The 19,106-nt window shown below is 41.1% G+C and overlaps 1 protein-coding gene across 4 annotated transcripts in view; it reads left to right on the forward strand.

Moving 5' to 3' along the window:
* Positions 1–19,106, forward strand: part of LOC138763883 (uncharacterized) — a 98,052-nt gene that overhangs the window by 46,188 nt on the left and 32,758 nt on the right. For all 4 annotated transcript variants that reach the window (XR_011357874.1, XM_069938806.1, XM_069938808.1 and 1 more), the window contains exon 2: positions 16,757–17,332. Coding sequence is in view for 3 of the 4 variants with exons in the window: in XM_069938806.1 (XP_069794907.1) it covers positions 16,757–17,332 (576 nt within the window). In the remaining variant the exon portion in view is untranslated. The remainder of the gene's footprint in view (positions 1–16,756; positions 17,333–19,106) is intronic.

Genomic DNA, 19,106 nt, shown 5'->3' on the forward strand with positions numbered 1-19,106 from the left:
GTATTCTCTTTAAAAGTGATGTATTTGTATATTAAAAGCACTTCAAAAAATTTTTTTGTATTAATCTCTATGAAAAGCACAGATTTCTGTCTTTAGTGTCTTTCATGTTAATGCTATACTGCCCTTGAAATAGTTCAGATTAAATTTGCCTGATTAAATAACTGTGAATATAACTGAAAATTTACAGTAGAGTTCTGGTATGTCAAGAATGTCACAGATGAGGGTTTGGTACAGATCAGAGAATGAAAATTATCCCTTTCTGCACTGCACAGGATCAATAATGTTGTCTCATTTTAAAAATCAACTTCAATACAGTCAAATTAGAAGCTCAAACACTTGATAACTAGATTGAATCATTTAACTCCTTTTATTTTGTAATTGTTTTCGCTTTTATTGATCGACACTAATTATAGCTGTCAGGAACATAGACTTGCGCAACTGTTTGTTTTATAGTTTTTGCTGGTTTCTACCTTGCATGGTGTAGACTATTTCGTTGTTACATTGTCCCCCAATCCTTCACTAATCTGACTGTGCTGCATCTTGTATGAAACCAGAAGTTAGAACATATGACATAGGATCAGGCCCTTCACCCCAGGATTTCAGAATTAAAATTTCTTTCCTTCCTTCTTCTACCCTTGCTGCTTTTCCCTACCTAGCTCTCCACGAACATCCTGCCCAAATGTTAATAGAGCTTAGGAATTCCACTTATGGAATCCAATATTCTGTAGCACATTGGTAAGAACATCTCCAAACCTATCTGTTCTCTATTCCAATCGTCAATGATTGGATTATGGATTTCCTCATCTCCAGACCACAATTACACAGTGGGGTATTGATCACAAGATAAAATAACAGAAGTAGGCCATTCAGTCCATCACTCTGCCATATGCTAAACAGTTTTCTCATCTAGTTCCAATTTCCCAATATCCCTTGGTTCCCTGACTAATTAGATACCTATCAATCTCTTCCTTTAACTCCCCCAATAATCGGGTTTCCACAACTGTATGTGGCAACGAATTCCATAAATCCATGACTCTCTGGGTTAAGAAATTTCTCCTCATCTCGAAGTCCTAGGTCTTGAGGGGACAATGGCGTTAAATGCTGAACTGTAGTCCATATGTCATGATAGTGATCATGGCCGCAATGCCTTCAGGGTTATAGATCCCATTTGATTATACTTGGCTGCCAGCAGGGGGCTGACACAGTGCAAGAGACAGTATGTAAGATCTGTAATGAAGGCTTGCAGCCTCATGCCATGTCTCATGTTTACAACAACTTTACAGTAAAGAACCTTTTCCTTCATCCATGTGTTGTCTAAGAACTCACACATACGGATACAAGATGAAACAAATAAAGGGTATCCTGATGAATGCATCTTTACTACCCAGGTGTTCCAGGGCTTTATGTAGAGCCAGTGAGATGGCATCCGTTGTAGACCTGTTATTATGATAGCTGAATTGGTATGTATCCATATCACCACTCAGACAGGAGCTGATATGCTTCAATCCCAACCTTTCAAAACACTTCATCACTGTTGATATCCATGAGAAAACTTGTACTAATTTGAGTAGTCAGATGAACTTTATTCAAATTTAATGTAGACTTGCACGCCTGCAGAGAAGGGCCTGATGACCAGTTGATTTTTTAAAATGTGAAGATGCACCATGTAACACACCCTTCCAGCCCATGCCACACATCCATGTGATCAATTAAGCTAACCTCAAAAGTCTTTGCGATGTGGGAGGAAACCGAAGGGGAGAACGTACAAACTCCTTGTAAACTGCAGTGGGTTTGAACACAGGTTGCTGCCATTATAATAGCATTATGTGAACTCTGCCATACCAAATTTAATTGCCATTTAATGTTTTGGAACTGGTTTGAAACCATTAAATAAAAGAGCATATTAATCTGTTGAAATTTTGGCTTAATCTTTTGATAGGAATTTAACAATGGGTGGAGCACTGGCCAAGCTTGTCAATTAAATAAATTGCAAGAAAAAAAAGTCTAAAAATGAAAATCAAAATTCAGATGGCAGAAAGCTGAAATAAAAGTAAATGCTGAAGTGCTCAGAAGGTCTGGTAGAAAGAAATGGGGTAACATTCCAGGTTGGAACCCTTTGCTGAACTGTTTAAATTTTTGCAGGAGGAGTTGATGGGTTTTCTCATCTTTAGTGGCTTTGTGCAAGAAGTGTTGTTGGGTCAATAGAAAACTGTCATCGATGGAAAGCTATGTTACTGATTTTTTTTGAAAAGCTGCTTTTATTCTGTTGATTTGATTCACGCACAGTCACTTTGAAGGTAGCTTTGACATGCTGGTTTCAAATACGGCACTGTTGCCAATCATTGTGCATCTCTTGGCATGCAGCAGACTATCATAAGATCTCACATGAGCACTCACACTTGATGATGAGCAGTGGCAGCAAGTATTAGCAGGCCTCTGACCTCTAAAAAGCATGGAAGTCAAACATAGTAATCCTTGTTTAAATTCAATGCTTGCTGCTCCAAGGGGAGTTCATGTTTACAAAACTGATGGTCTACTGGCTTGCTTTTTGCCAGCAATCTCAAAGACGTGTTGTAAAGAGCAAAAGGGTGTGATTTTTACAACTTGCATAAATATTTTGAGCAAAGTATGTTTTAAAGTTGCTGTCTCATGATCTAAGCAGAAGGATCATAATTAAGTGAACATGGTTTAAGGTCATAGCAGGCAACTTTCTCATTTTACCTGCAAGTAATTATGGTTCAATTTTTAATTTGATAAATTTCAGGGAATGCACGGAGGATTCCATTACATATTTAACTTTTTAATGATGAGCTTTAATTAGTCATAATACCCATGGCTGGAGCAGTGAAACCTTTGTACAAGGACAGGAATAAATAGTCAAGGATCAGCTAAGTGTGAAATGATTCAGTTTGACATAAGAATACAAAAAGAGAAAATGGCTTAAATGTCACAGTCTTGAAGGATGTGCAGAACAGCGGACCTGGAATATTTGGAGTTTAATAAGACATTTGGAATACTGGGAGTCATAACGACCATTATGTTGAACCTGCACATTGACTCGGTCACAACTGGAATACAAGTCGAGTTGCCTAACTTGAAGGCCTTAGGAGGGTTGGAGAAAAATGTACGTAAGTCCTTCCAATGATAAAGGATTTAAACTTGAAGATCATTTAAGGATTCAAGAGATGTACTTAGTGGAATGAAGTCTGTAATGATCTGAAAAAGGTGTATAAAATAGTCACCTTTCTGCTTTGGTGCTGCCTCATGTACCCTTGATGAACTCGTTGACTTCATCCACTTTGATGCCAACTTGCACCCTGACCTCATTCACTTAGTCCATCTCAAGCAACACTCTCTTTCCTCGATCTATCTCCATCTCAGGAGACAAATTCTCGACAGACATCTTCTACAAACCCACCAATTCCCACAGCTACCTCGACTCCACCTTTTCCCACCCTGTCCCCTGGATTCCATTCCATTCTCTCAATTCCTCCGTCTCTGTCACATCTTCACCCAGGATGAGGACTTCCATGCCAGATTATCAGAGATGCCCTTCTTCAAACAATGTGGCCTTCTCTCTACCACCATCAACTCTGCACTCAACCGCATATCCTCCATAACCCGCACATCTGCACTGGCTCCCTCTGCACCCCCTCTCCCCCACCATGCACAACAAGGTCAGGATTCCTCTTGTCCTCACTTACCACCCCTTCAGCCTCCACATCCTTCTCCACCATTTCCACCACCTACTACGAGATCCCACCACTAGACACATTCCCCTCTCCACCTTCCGCAGGGACTGCTCTCTCCGTGACTCCCTTGTCCTACTAATTGTCCCCTTGGGACCTACCCCTATGGCTGCAGGAGATGCTCCACTTGTGCCCACACCTTCTCCCTCAGCACCATTCAGGGTTCCAAACAGTCCTTCCAAGTGAAGCAACATTTCACTTGTGAATCTGCAGGGATCATCTGTTGCTTCCATTGTGGTCTTCTCTATATAGTGTGGATCTCCCAGTGGCCACCCACTTCAATTCTCCATCCCATTCCCTTGCCAACTTCTATGTCAAATGTATCGTGTACTGACATATGACACTACCCGTAAATTGGAGGAATAACACCTCATCATCCAACTGGGCACAGATGGTATTAATATCAATTGCTCTGGGTTTTGTTAAACCCTCCCTCGTCTCTCTATTTCCTGTCTCTTTTCGCACAGATGTGATAAATTTTAGATAGTTCCTTATCACATCCAATTAACACATTTTGTTGGTCTGGATTCCTCCCCCATTGTTTGAATTCTGAGGCTTTCTGATATTTCCTCCTTCCGTCTTTTCTGATTTTTTTTTTTGTTCTTCCCCCCCCCCTCCCCCCCCCCCCCCCCACCGCAACCGAAGAAAGGCTCAGGCCTGAAATGTTGGCAATGTATTTTTGTCTGCTATCGGTGCTGAGTAGACCAGCTGAGTTCCTCCAGCATTTCGGTGTTTTTACTACAATCACAGCCTATTGTGTTTCACTCTTTATCCCAAAGTTGAAGTGCGATACACTAGAGGAAAGGGGTTTAAGGTGAGAGGGGGAAAGTTTAAAGGTGCCTGGCAAGGCAAGTTGTTTTATTTCCATAGTGCCTGGAACACATTGCCAGAGGAGGTGGTCGAAGTGAATACGATAACAACATTTAGGCAGGCAGGGAAGAGTGAGATATGCACTGTGTCCAAGCAGATGGGACAAGTTAAATTAACATCATGACCAGCATTGTTCTATGTTCTAAATATTCATAAGATTTGGGTGGATTAAGGAGAAGCAGTTTCAATCACTATGTATTTCCAGGATCAGTGGCCTTGGATTTAATACTAAATGCAAAAACAAACTATTTATAAAATTGATCTCAAAATTGTTGCTTGTAAGATGGAAACTGAGTCGATCAGCGCTTTTGTAAGGGATGGGCACGAGGATAATTGCAAGGCTGGGGTAAAGAACGGGAATAGGATTGAAAAGACTGCTCTTTGAGCATGCATCACCTAACCGGCCAAGTGACTTCTTTGTGATAGCATTTCTACGAGATAACAAATTGTGTCAGTCAAACTTCTTTGGTGATAAGCTGGTAAAACTTGCCATCCAGGCAGCTTGTTGAATGTAGATACTGGAAGAAGACACTAAAAAGAGCCTTCACTCAATGCACTAGGAATCTGGGTCTCCTAACAACAGTGACTCTTTTAAAAGAAGAAAATATATTTTTGAGATTGGGGAGTGTAGCGTGAAATAAAAGCTCTCCCGATTGGAGGGACAACCCACGCTTTCATTAGCTTATAACTGCGGGTAGGGTCTTACGGTGGTTTTCAGAGGGGCTCTGGGTTTAAGTGGGAAACCAAGGCTATATATGGGGTAGATGGGGTCAGAGTCAGCCATCAGTACAACACACCACCAGTGAATCTCAGTTCACTGCGTTCATCCCTTCCTGCAGAATTTAGGGTCTGTGGATGAAGACAGAGAACATTGATTCAGAAAAAAAACTAAATTGTTGTTTACAAATTTAAATGGTCTGGGGGTTTGGAGATCCTGGTGGAGCGCCTAAGCACAGGAAGGCCTTGGGCTCCTTGTGGGGGAGGAGCCATGGCTCACAGGGCACTTGTGGCAGGTCCCTGATGGAGACTGTGTCCTCCCTGCCATCTGGGTACTCCACATAGGCGTATGTGGGATTGGCGTGGAGAAGTTTCACCCTTTCCACAAGAAGGTCTGTCTTGGTTCTCCTCACGTGCTTCCGAGAAGGATTGGACCAGGAGTTGTAAGCCAGGTTGGGAGTGTGGTTCTTAATTCTGACCTTCTTTTGAAATTGAGTGGGAGCTTGTGTGGAATAGTACATAGGAGCGACCGGATGGAATGGAGTGCCATCGGAAGAACTTACTGCCAGTGTGAGTCTGGAAGGCCTCTTGACTTCAGGGCCAGTTTGATAGCCTTCCAGACCATGGTGGTCTCCTTTTCAGCCTGCCTGTTCCCCCGGGGATTGTACCTCGTATTCCTGCTGGATGTGATGCCCCTTGCCAGCAGGTATTGATTTAGCTCGTCACTCATAAAGGATGAGCCCCGGTTGCTATGAATATTGCTGGGATACCCAAACAGGACAAGAATGGAATCTTGAGCCTTTATGACTGATGAAGTGGACGTATCTGGACACGGAATGGTGAACGGGAAGCTGGAGTACTCATCAATGATAGAGAGGAAGAAGGTGTATCCATTTGTGGAGGGGAGAGGTCCCTTAAAATAAACACTGAGCCGTTCGAAGAGCCTGGATGACTTGATCAGGTGCTCCTTTGCAGGGCAGTAGAAGTGTGGCTTGCACTCCGCGCAGACCTGGCAAGACCTGGTCATTTCCCTGACGCCTTCCATGGAGTAGGGCAGATTGTGCACCTTGACAAAATGAGCCATGTGGTGGACCCCTGGATAGCAGAGCTTGTTATGCAAAGACCGCTGTTGGCTGATGTGTGCAGAGGCACAGCTTCCTCTGGATCAGACATCTTCCAAGGTATTGCCACAGATGGTGACATTATAAAGGTTGGGGAAGGTAGCCTTCAACCCATACTCATCCACCATTCTGTCCATCTGCCTCTGGAAGATAGAAACTCCATTAGTAATACCGAAAGGGACTCTCCAGACTTTGTTTAAACTGGTAAGAAAATAATAATACTATAGGTCTTATAAACTGAGGGATTTTTCAGTGAACTCGTGAAGTTATTGCCCTTAATTGATTGTATTATCTCAGTGAAATATTTTTAGGAAATATGCCTTCAATTAAACTACTGGCTATAGGCCTCCTTTCTCTCCCTAGCCAAAAATTTCATGTTTCATATTCAATTTACCCAGTAAGATCGATGTATTCCGGAGCTGATGAAGCATCTCTTCTTATTATCAAGATAAAAACAGGCTATAGGATAATCAATAAGAGAACTTGTACTTTAATATGAGATTGAGATAGCGTCATGTAGGCCTAGGGCCTAGCCTATAGTCTAGGCTTAAGAGTTAGCCTGAACGTAAATAGCCTAGGCCTAAATGTAGAATTTCTGACAAGGTTAGCAATTGTAGATGGAATTGGTGAGGATATTCGGGTCTTGTAAAGATGAATAACTCTGGTTAGGTTAGTTTAAGTTGATCTTTACTCAGCTAGGTCGCTGTGGGGCTTATAGCCTACATCTTCATGAGCTGGTTTACAAGGTTATTCAGCTATAGGGGCATGTACTGTACATCTCGGGGTTATTAATCTTTACAAGATCCGGATATTCTTAGCAAGGCTGCCTCTGTCATTGTTTTATAATTTTGCAGTGGTTTGATTTAGTATCAAAATAGTACTGGGCTACTGTTACTAACTATGCTATTGCACTGCCAGGGCTTAATATAGCCTATTTCATGTTTTTGGTGATTTGGAACAGGTGCAGTTTAGCTTGATCATGCGGAAATTGTTTTCTTCGGGGGCGAATTTCATCCGTTACACGCATCAGTTTTTCTGCCGATTTTTTCTGGCCAAATATCTAGTGACAAACTAGTGCTAGACATTTGACTAGAAAATCAGCTAAAAAAATGTAACTGGAATGTAACCTTAACTAACATAACCTAACCTAACTAACCTAACCATTACTAAAAAAAGGCAATTCTTACCTTGTTGTCATTCAACAAATCCAGAATCGGTCGCTTGTTTTGCTGTTCGGTGGCGTTCACAAGTTGAGAGTTGGGTGCGTTGTTCCAAGGTTAGCAGCTGACGTTGGAACAACGTAAAGCTAACGAGAAAAATGACGTGGGATTAACGTTGGTTTCTTACGTTGTACCAGCGGCGATGACAACATTGTTCCACTGTTGGAACAATGTCGACCTGTTATCAGGGATGTCGAGTCCAATTGTATAACAAATTGCTAATGTTGTTTTTTGTGTAATTTTAAGTCTAAACATTTTAAAATATACTTTTACCTTTTTTACCTTAAAAATTAGCAGCTTAAAATGTGTATGTCATTTTACATGGCAAGCACAAGCAGAGATAGAGACAAAGGGCCTAAGTATTTAACTGGCAACCAGAAACGAGCACTGGCCAAGGCTAAGGTAGCTGAAAATGAAAAACATAGAGGTGCTATCACAAAATTCCTTGTCAGTCCATCTTTGAAACGCCCATGTATTGAGGATGAAGAAAACAAAAACAATTCAGAAAATGACAATACAGCCTTGAGTCCAATTAGAGTTGATGAATACAATGATGAAATTGATAACAGGTTAGAAAAGGATGACGCAGCAGTGAATCAAATTGAAGACGATCTCAATACACCAGAAGACAGTGCCAAATCGGAAAGTCCACTTGTAGCCGAAAAAGACCAAATCCAAGCACCACGCAATGATGGATCATCCATGAGTACAGTTGTAATTAACATTTATGATGACCCAGCCAACTGCCCAGCATATATAAATCAAAATGTAAGAGATTATTTAACAATGAAAGGTCCTCCTATTCCAGTGAACAACTTTCCACGAAATGAAAAGGGATTGTGTTTTTCAAAGTTTCACTGTAAGAGGAAACTTCCAAATGGAGAGTGTGTTGAAAGACCTTGGATTATATACTCTCAGTCAGCTGATAGAATTTATTGCTTTTATTGTAAACTTTTTAGTAAGAACACAACCAGCGCATTATCAACAAGTGGATTCAACAACTGATTTAATCTTCATACAAGGTTGTGTGAGCATGAAAATTCTAAAAACCATTTGGAAGCCACATGGAGTTTCTGGGAGTTGCACCAAAGACTTTGTAGTGGACAGACAATTGACAAAGAAATTGAAATAATCGTCAATGAACATGCAAAGCACTGGCAGCAAGTATTCAAAAGGCTAGTAGCAATAGCGTAGTTTCTTGAGAGAAATCTAGCATTTAGAGGAACAGAGGAAAGAGTTGGTAATGAGAGTGGAAACTTTTTAGGTCTTGTTGAGCTGTTTGGAAAGTTTTACCCTGTTCTTGAAGAACATTTGAAAAAAGTCAAAACCCACAAAATTCATAATCACTATTTAGGAAAAGATGTTCAGAATGAACTTCTAGACATGATAGCTACAGCTATTTTGAATGAGGTACTGAAACACATAAAAACAGCTAAGTACTATGCCATAATTTTCGACTGCACACCTGATATGAGTCACCAAGAGCAAATGTCTCTAACGATCAGGTATGTGTCTGATGGTAACTTGGCTCCTTCAGGTGTCTATGAACATTTTATAAAGTTTATGCAGGTTGAAAGTAGCACAGGAGAAGATTTATATAAAACGTTATTAAACACACTGAAGGAATTAAATTTAGAGGTGAAAGACATTTGAGGCCAAGGCTATGACAACGGTAGCAACATGAAAGGTCACACATCCGGCGTACAAGCACGACTGTTGAAGGATAATTCAAGAGCTTTCTTTGTACCCTGTGCATGTCACAATTATAACCTTTTACTCGGAGATGTAGCCAAGTGTTGTCCAGATGCTATAACATTTTTTGGGATCTTGCAAAGGATCTACATATTGTTCTCTGCATCAACTAAGAGGTGGGCAGTTTCTAACAAGCATGTACTCGGGTTATCAATGAAACCCTTGAGCAACACAAGGTGGGAGTGTCGGATTGTTAGTGTTGAAGCTATTCGTTATCAGGTTGGAGAAGTATATAATGCACTTGTGGAAATATCAGAGATAACAGATGAGCCCAAGGTAAAAGCAGAAGCTGAAACTTTAGCAAACCAGCTAAAAGACTACAAATTTTTAGTTTCTTTGGTATTTTGGCATGAAGTACTTTTTAAAGTTAACTATGTAAGCAAGGAACTACAAGGTGAAACAAAGGACATTGATGAAGGCATGGAGTCATTTGAAAAACTATTATCGTGGCTAAGAATTTATAGAGAGGGCAGTTTTAATGATGTCCTAATAGGCACCTGCCACATTGACCACCGCCAGTGGGCTGATATCGCCTACAACCGTGCATCTTGGCACCTCACAGTTCGGTGGGCAGCAACCTCCTTTGAAGAAGACTGCAGAGCCCACCTCACTGACAAAAGACAAAGGAGGAAAAACCCAACCCCAACCAACCAATTTTCCCTTGCAACCGCTGCAACCGTGCCTGCCTGTCCCGCATTGGACTTGTCGGTCACCAACGAGCCTGCAGCGGACGTTGACGTACCCCTCCATAAATCTTCCCTTCAGTGTCATTAGGCTTCAGGTTCTGTTTGAATACTTGGTAGTAAACAATCGATTCACAGCATTTCTTAATGTTTTTATTGCTTTGAGGATTTACTTAACAATGCCCGTAACAGTCACATCGGGCGAAAGAGGTTTTTCAAAACTAAAACTGATTAAAACATACTTACAGTCAGCAATTTCACAAGATAGACTAAACAATTTAGCGATGCTATCTATAGGAATTGACATAACTAAACCCATTGACTTTGAAATTATTTTGAAAGATTTTGCAAATAAAAAAGCCAGAAAAGTCTTTTTCTAAAAGACCTGCATAAACAGTATGTCTGTAATTGCTTTAACTTGTATTAAAAAATTAAAACGTTCATATTGTCTTTCAATATTTAGTATATCAAGCATTTAGTGCTTTTTGGCTAAGACTGGCATACTACACAAAATATAAAACATCAATTTTGACTTTTGTAGAGTAGAGGCCCCACTATCAATTTTCTATTTGGGCCCCCAATTCCTAGCACTGGCCCTGCGTCCAGGAGCATGTTCCGATTAATAGTTTGCATAGTTAATTACTAGCCTGGACTTGTTTTCCCCTTTTACCACTACCACTTGCACTCTCCACGGGTTGGTGCTAGGTTTGATGATACCTTAATCAAGCAGACGTTGTGTCTCAGGCTGTATGAAATCTTGGTCTGCTGTACTGTACCTCCTGTTCTTGGTAGTAATAGGTTTGCAGTCAGGACAGATTTGGGAAGTGGGGGGGAGGTGGGGGGGGAGAGGGGGGGGGGTCGATATTCAGTGTGGAGAGGGTGCATGTGGGTTCTGATTTTAGAGGCACTCTGTTCTGAACTGTGATGGCAGGAGGGGATCAGAATACTCCAAGGTCACGCTTTTCAGGTGACACAGGAAGTCCAGACCCAACAGCATCGGAGCACACAAGTCATTAAGTACATACAGGTGTATCTTACAAAACTCCCCTCTTCAAACGACAAATGTATAATACATTGTTGTTCAAAATGCATAGAGTGACTAAGACGTAAAGAATATGCGATAATTGGAAGGATACTGTTATGGGCCCAGAGGACCCCAAAACCCATCAGCTATAGAAATTCATCAAGACAAATGGTTACTTAAACAAAAATTGCTTTTAATTATCTTTAAACATAAATACAGGATCAAACTCCAACTTATTGCTATTAACTTCTTAACCTTCTAATTCTAAGCACATGTGTATGTAATGTGTGTATAAGTTCAGAAAGGTTCATTAATCCACAGTCAAATCTCACTTCTCCAAGTTCACTGGTATCAGGCAATTCTTATACTGTGCACAGAATTTAACATTTATGAATCTTCACCAGGCTGTGGTGCTTGAAAGGTTTCTGCTCTGGAAGGTTCTTGTTGGATTTAAGAGAGAGATTTGTTGATCATTGGACACCCACAACTGATTCCTTCCGATCAGCCACTTCAGTGTCTTGCCAAAGAAATTTGTCCCATCGGGGTTTTCCAGATGATGACCTCTTTCTTTCAGGTCATCACAGAGTTCCTTTTCGTTTCTCTTATTTCAAGTGAAACATTATACAGCCAGCTGTCTCCTCTTGTATGGACCACTGGGGCTTCAAACAGGCTGAATTAAGAACTCACAACCAGTCTTCAAAATGGGATTTTTCCACAAGCTTTTCATGTTACAATAATCCATTTCTCCACAGCATCTCCAATTAACACCTACTTGTAAAGACCTTAAAGGCATTCTTCAAAGTTTTTGCAAAGACACTTTGAGCCTGGACTGTCTGGCTTGAGCCAAGCTCTTACATTTTAAATGAGATCTGTTGAAGTGTTTGTGTGTGACCTAACTAAAAACCCCACAATTTATCTCATTTCAAACATATCTATATACAATATAAAATATTATAGCATAATCCATCACAATACATCTTTAGATAGAATTCTTGCACAGTCCATGAGTCTATGAAGCTTTCAGTAGAACCCGTGTTGATTAGGCATTTACTGGAATGTCCGTTTACCTTCAGTCACTATGGAGTTGTTGAGCTGGTAAGGTCTGTCCTGGTCCAGAACCATCGAGGCTAGGACCCCGGACACTCTATACTCCTCACTCGAGTGGCCCCCACCATCCTGGGTTGTCCTGCATGGGTAAGATGATGTTGACCTCGTGGAGTGGCAAGATGGCCGCCCTCCTTCCTCCTCTGGCTATGATGATGTCGAGTTTGAATTTGAGTTATGGCAAGATGGCCGCTGATCCTTTTTGCGCCGTTTCCTCACTGACACCCTCTGTCGGCGTGTAACGCAGCAAGAGGTTTTGGGTGAATTTGGGGCAGACAGCTTGGGGCTGGAGTCAGATCCGGGAGTGGTGCAGGTTGCGGACTTCCCCTCACCCTATGTCCTTTCTTGCCCCAGCTGGAACACACCATCTCTTTAGCTGGGCAACATGATCAGAGATGCTGTCTCTTGCTGCAGAAAAAGCCCTCCCTAGTGTGGGAAGCGGCAACCGTTAGGCTGGGGTAGTGGGCGCAGCCGGTCACCTGGGTGAACGAGCTCACTGGTTTCGAGAACGTCATTCTCGAGCTTGGTCTGTTCCGATGATTTGGCCAGTTCAACGTGGCCAGCCAGGTCCTTTTTACCCGACTTGAACAGCTGCTGCCTCATACCTCGAACAAACTCCTGCTACTAGTGTGTCCCGGATCTGTTCTTCGTACCTGCACTTGGCAAGCATCCACAGATCCAACAGGTAGTCATCGATGGTCTCTCCTGGCCATTTATTGTTGTACAGCAAACTGGTGCCTCGCTTAGGACCTCATTTTACGACTTCAGGTACTGAGCCTTTAAAGCCTTGATAGCAGCATCATATGAAGTGCAGTCCTTGATAACTGCATACCCTTTCATTCCTACCCACAAAATGAGTGCAGACCTCCTGAGTTCATTGGTGTAAAAGACATCTCTGGTCGCATTCAGATAGGCCTGGAAGCAGTGTGTGAACTCCTCAGCTGCGTTGAGGAATAGAAGGTCTATCAACAGCATACCAGGCACTTCCATCGTTTAGGGAATAAGCTAATAAAATTGTAGAGTAAATAAAAGCTCTCATGACTGGAGGGAGAACCCAGAAGGGTTCTGGGTTTAGGTGGGAAACCAGGGTTAGATGGGGGCAGAGGTGGAGCTAGCCATCAGTATAACACAAGTGAATCTCAGCTCACTGCAGGCACGTGGTATAAATACAAATTAAATGCTAGACACAAAATATATGGTATCATGGTTATAGAAGGGCAGGAGTGGTGAGTGGTATTGTTGATCCCTCAGTTTAAGGGGGGGGGGTGTAATGAACCAATTAAAGGATGCAATGGCTCTACCATTGATAATAATTCCACCACTGTCACATGTGCATACTTGAGTAAGTCTATGTGCTTATAAATATTTTTTCCTGTCACAATTTCAATTTAGTTAATTGACCAAATAATTTAAGTGTGTTCAATTAAACTTCATTGTGCTGTGGTAAACTGAACACTGGGTTTATTCAATATCTGACATGACTAGCAGTGAGTTATAAGCCAGTAATTCATCTGAGCAATTTAGCTAATGATTTAAGCCAGGTGGGCAATGTTTGGAGAATTTATAAACAACATTGAATTGTTGTCTGGTAATGCAATTTCAGATATTGGTTATTCAAAATTGCATACTTTTAAACAAAAAAAATCTTCCAGCCCATAAAGCCTGTAGCACTCAATTAACCTACAAACCCCTCTACATTTTGAACGGCGGGAGGAAACCCATGCAAGTCACTGGGAGAATGTACAAACTCCTCCTAGACAGCGCTGGATTCAAACCCAGGTTGCTGGTGCAGGAAGAGCATTGTGCTCACCGATGCTACACCTGCTGCATTGGAAGTACATTTTGAAGCAGGAACAATTTTGCTGTGCAAATGGCTTGATGGGGTCATTTGGTCTGCTCCTGTTTCATGTGTTTTCAGAATTATCCAAACAAAAATAACATTGATCATCTTCTGTTCATTTAGCTGGCGAAGATGACTGAATTTGAAATGCAATTAGGGAGTAATTAAGGGCTTTTTTTCCCCCAAACGGTTATCTGTGCCTTCTTACCTCCATCCATCACTGCATTCCTTTACAACCTGCTTCCTTCCTTCTTGCCCCTACATTCCCATCAGTACTGTTTTGTGAATGCCCCACTCGACTCTCGCATTCCCTAATGGTCTTACCTCTTTGCATTATGGTCATGCTTTTATATCTATTTCTTTCAAAGGGTTTGTTTCTCAAAAGAATATTTGCTTGAATATTTCTAAGTTAGGGGGAGGAAAGATTACGTGGAGTAGCACAGATGACAGTGAAGATGCTTTTGATGATAATATGGCGTGCAGTCACTGCTGTTAGGTAGAGCAGCCTGCCAAGGATGAGTTTCTATTTGTACTTCTATTTTTATGCTATGCTGTATTTAGTCTTGATTGATTGACAGTTGTAGTACATGACACAAGCTTTAGCATCTGGTTATTTTACGCCACCACCACTTCTGAGGCATACTTCTGCTTAAAGAAAAAGAACTCCTCAAATTATGAAATTGACTTGTTTCAAAGCTATTTGAAGGAAATTGACTGAATAGTACTGGGAACTAGATAACATTCCATTGACCAGCAGGGTGGTTGTGTTAATATTTTTATTGAATTGTAGCAGTAAATTATACTTTGGATATTTACTATTATTATCTGTGTAACTATATTGGTTGGTACAAATACTGGGAAATATGAATAACTTATGATACATAATCAAATGGCAGATAAATTATGCTAATAATTTAACCCCACCTTTAAGAAGTTGTTGGTTGAACATATACGCTCCACCACGAAATGGAAAAAAAAGCCAAATCACTAAACAGGATCTAAGTGCCCTTATAAATTACACAAATTATTATAAAAAGAATGCTATAAACTTACCAAGTTAAAATTCATTTCAGTAGTAGAACATCTAATTTTTTCCAAAGCCAGACATGCTATCACATCAGGGTTTGCATAGGAGGGACAGCATCTTTCCATCTCATCAGTATAGCTCTTCTAGCAATAAGCGAAACAAAGAGATTGTGACCCAGACAGTTTCAAGTCAGTAGGCTTACTTATTCCAAAGAGTGCAAGGAAAGGATTGGGAGTCAAATTTATATTAGGACCTAAAGAGAAGAACATGACCAAAACTTATGAAACAATGTGCTTTCTTCAATCTTGCATCTATCACATTTTGAAGAAATATTAGAATAGAATTTAGCCAATTGAACTTTGGAGAAGTATGCCTGAATGTATTACTTTAAATTGTAATAATGAGTATCAGGCACATAGAGAAAATAAATTTACCCATTCAAAGTAGAGTCCCATGTAGCACTCAAAAATATATGTATACTTCTAAATTAGATGTATCATTCCTAACCAGGTCAAATCCAATTTCACCTCAAAAATATTGACTGCTTCTTTGAAGTGTGCATGGATGTGGGGAGTCCTCATCAATACACGTTCATTATGATGAAGTGGAATCGCCTCTCCCTCCACCTTGTTTCACCAGTTTGATTATGGTAACATCATTGTTTGACTGCCATGTGTTAGGTCTGCTTTGTTCATGAATGAGTGAGACAAACACCAGACTGAGTCGAAATCAGGGTTCTTTGTTCTTTATTACCGGATTGTAACACTTGCGACTAACAATGTTAGTCGGAGAATGCATTCTGCCGTTATCAGCAAAATGGTGATTTTTTTATACCCTTGGATACGTGCTTAGAACATCATCATATCATTACTTGTCCAATGACTAAAACTGTTGCTATCCTTTCCCTGCTAGCTTCCTGCCTCTCAATCCATCAATGTCTCTCTTATCTTGTAAGTACAAGGATGCATTCACATCTTGTTACAGCCCCGCACAGGGTAACTCCTTACACATTCCCATCTCATGATGTTTTACCTTACACATGTCATCCATTCTATTTTTTATCCTTCAAGGTTGTTGTGGAGTAAAAAATTATTTTGTATTTTAAAATTTCGAAATAATATCTTTGATTAAAGTTGGATAGATGTATCAAAAAAAAAAACACTGCATGATTTGACTCAATGACAGAGATCACAACATTTGATTGTCAGATGAAACAAAGTTGACAGAGGTAGGATTTTTCTTTTTTGGAGTGGCCAAGATTGAGGTGTGACTTCATTGAAATATATAAGATTGTGAGGGGCATGGATGGGGTGGACACCTTTTTTCCCTGAGATGACGATAGCAGAAGACATCTGTTTAAGGTGAACGGAGGAAAGTTTTGGGGAAATGCCAGAGGTTTCTTTTCATGGAGAGTAGTCGGTGCTTAGAATGCATTGCTGGAGGTGGTCGAAGGTTGGTACAATAAGAACATACAGAAGACTCTTTAAATCAGCACACAAATAGAAGAAAAATAGAGGTCTGAGTTTGTAGTTAGGAAGAATTAGTTTGTTGTGGAGTAGGTTACATAAGTTGGCACAACATCGTGTTGCAATGTTTTGTGATCCATCAGTCTTCCCAATTACCATTTTCTTCTTTTTTTTTATTTAAAGAAAATTCGACCAAAGTCTCAGATGATTTTATCAAGAATGCATCTAATCCTGCAACAGCTTTGCTCCATCTCCCAACAAGTTCAATGGAATTAATTAAGTCTACAGCAAGAACAGCCAGTGGTAACACTGTCAGTGGTACTGACCTGGACAGTATCACAAGTCTTGCTCCTACTCTAAGCCCGGACAATGGAACTGTTTTTAATAACTCATTGGAGAATTCAACTGTTAATGCTTTAACTCGCCATGCAGAACTAACCAAAAATCACCAAATGGCTACCACTGTTGTGGATGATGCCCCCCAGGCAGGAAACGAAACACAAGACAGAGTTGGGAAACTGACTGCAAGTCCTCCAAGTCTAGATACAAAAGTCGTGACTGTCACTGTAAGCCCAAACATAACTAAGGGAAGCAGCCGTGCCACAGAACCTGAGCCTGCTGCGGAAACCACAAGCGTCCCACTGCAAATGTGGACAACTGCGGAAATGTATTCAACTGCTCCAGAACTGAGGCCTGAAACCACAGCTGAGCCAAAAAATGCATCTCTCGCACCATTTGCTGGACATGAGGAATCAAAAGGTAAGAGCTTACTCATTTTTAAATGTGTATTGTTCGTGTTAACATCATCCTTGAAGCCATTTGTGTGTTGTGAAGTCCTGGAGAAATAAAGGAAAACTTTATCTTAAAATTGTAAAGATGAAATGTTGTGATTTGCATCATGAGTACTAGCTTAAAATTTATTCCAAATTTTTTTTTTTGAAAACCACTTGGTTTAATTTGCTGCACTGAAGAGGTGGAGTGGAGTAAGTGTTGGCACATTGAATGGTGTTTGAATGGTGTCATTCCTTTTAAAGTGTGTCCAGCATGAGTCACAAAGCCCTTGAGAAGTTTTCCCTTCTGTGGCTTTGGAACACCAGTCAGCAGTGAAGCTCCAGTATTCTTCTGACATGCCATAAGATCATGGCTATTCTGAAATTTGACCTCAATTAAATATTATTTTTGTAATTTGTTCTCCCCATAACCCTTGAAACTTTTGTAAATCCAAAAAATGTGAAAGTCTGCAGACTCTGAGTAAAAATGTTAAAGGAACTCAGCAAGTCATGCAGTGTCCATAGCAGGTAAAGCCCTTCAGGCCTGAGCCCTTCTTCAAGGTGTGAGTGAAAAGTAGGTTGGTTCCTGAATAAAAAGGTGGGGAGGGGAAGGGAGGAGCATAAGCCAACACGCAAAAGTCAGGATTTGAGGATTTACTTAACAATGCCTGTAAGTAAATTAGGACATGGATGGGACAGGAAAGGAAAGGTGAGAATTGATTGGGGGAGGGAGATGGCTCTGTGAATGTAACCTCCATGCCATCCACAAATGTCTGGGGTAGAATTTCCAAGGATTCTGTTTTTATTTTAAAAAATAAATTCCTCCTTGCATAGACATCACATTTTCCTTGGGTGATCCCCTCTAGTTTTGGACTCCCTCACCATTTGAAATGCCCTCAAAGCATTTGCGCAGGTATACCCCCTCAGTATCTTTGTATGATTCATTTAGGTCACGTCTTAACTAATTAAAATTCCAGAGAGCAGGCCAAATGTGCTTGTTTTCTCTTTTTATTTAAAGGCAGGTCACTTCATTCTATGGGGGAAGAAAAATTCCAGATGCTCAAACCCTAAAACAAGAACAGAAAATACGAGAATTCCTTTGTTGGTCCGGCTGCCTCCCATAGTTATCTTCCAATAATTGACTCTATAGGCCATTTCATATCATGCCTTGAGGCCGGCTGTAGGAGTGGACGGAAATCTAAGAACTTACCTTTCAGACAGCAGCCCTAAAAGCAACCCATTCATATATAGAGATGCCTCATAGTGCTCTTCGGATCCGTAGCACCACCGTCATACAAACGCGGCAGAACAATGGCTGTCTTCCCTACCCATAATCCCCTAGGCAGTTGGAAACACTCTATGGATCCCAGAACAGTTGCAGCTGGGTAGGGAAGACACAGAGCGGCTCTAAAGGCTGAAGCGGCCCGGTGTGGCTGTTCCATGCAGCAACAGCCGACGGCCCCAGGGCTCCCACTGCCCCTAACTTGGAGGGAGAGGGACGAGTGGGGAGATGGGTCGCAGGCTTCGGCATCATCAACCTGCCCCTAAACATTGCTTAGCGCTGCTGTACATTCAGATCGATCAGCTATGCGCAGCGCTCCGCTGATTATCCCTCTCCAAGAGGGGTTGGAATATGCGTCTCAGAGATGCCTTCGCACATTCAGAGAGGTACGTGGTTATGTGTTTTGGTGGAGGTTCTCCGCATTTACATTTAGACTTTTGCCCAATCTGAAAGGGTCTTATGGGAAGCAAAACAGAGTCAA

Source organism: Narcine bancroftii, chromosome 5 (genome assembly GCF_036971445.1).
Source record: "Narcine bancroftii isolate sNarBan1 chromosome 5, sNarBan1.hap1, whole genome shotgun sequence".
In the NCBI taxonomy this organism is placed as follows: domain Eukaryota; kingdom Metazoa; phylum Chordata; class Chondrichthyes; order Torpediniformes; family Narcinidae; genus Narcine; species Narcine bancroftii.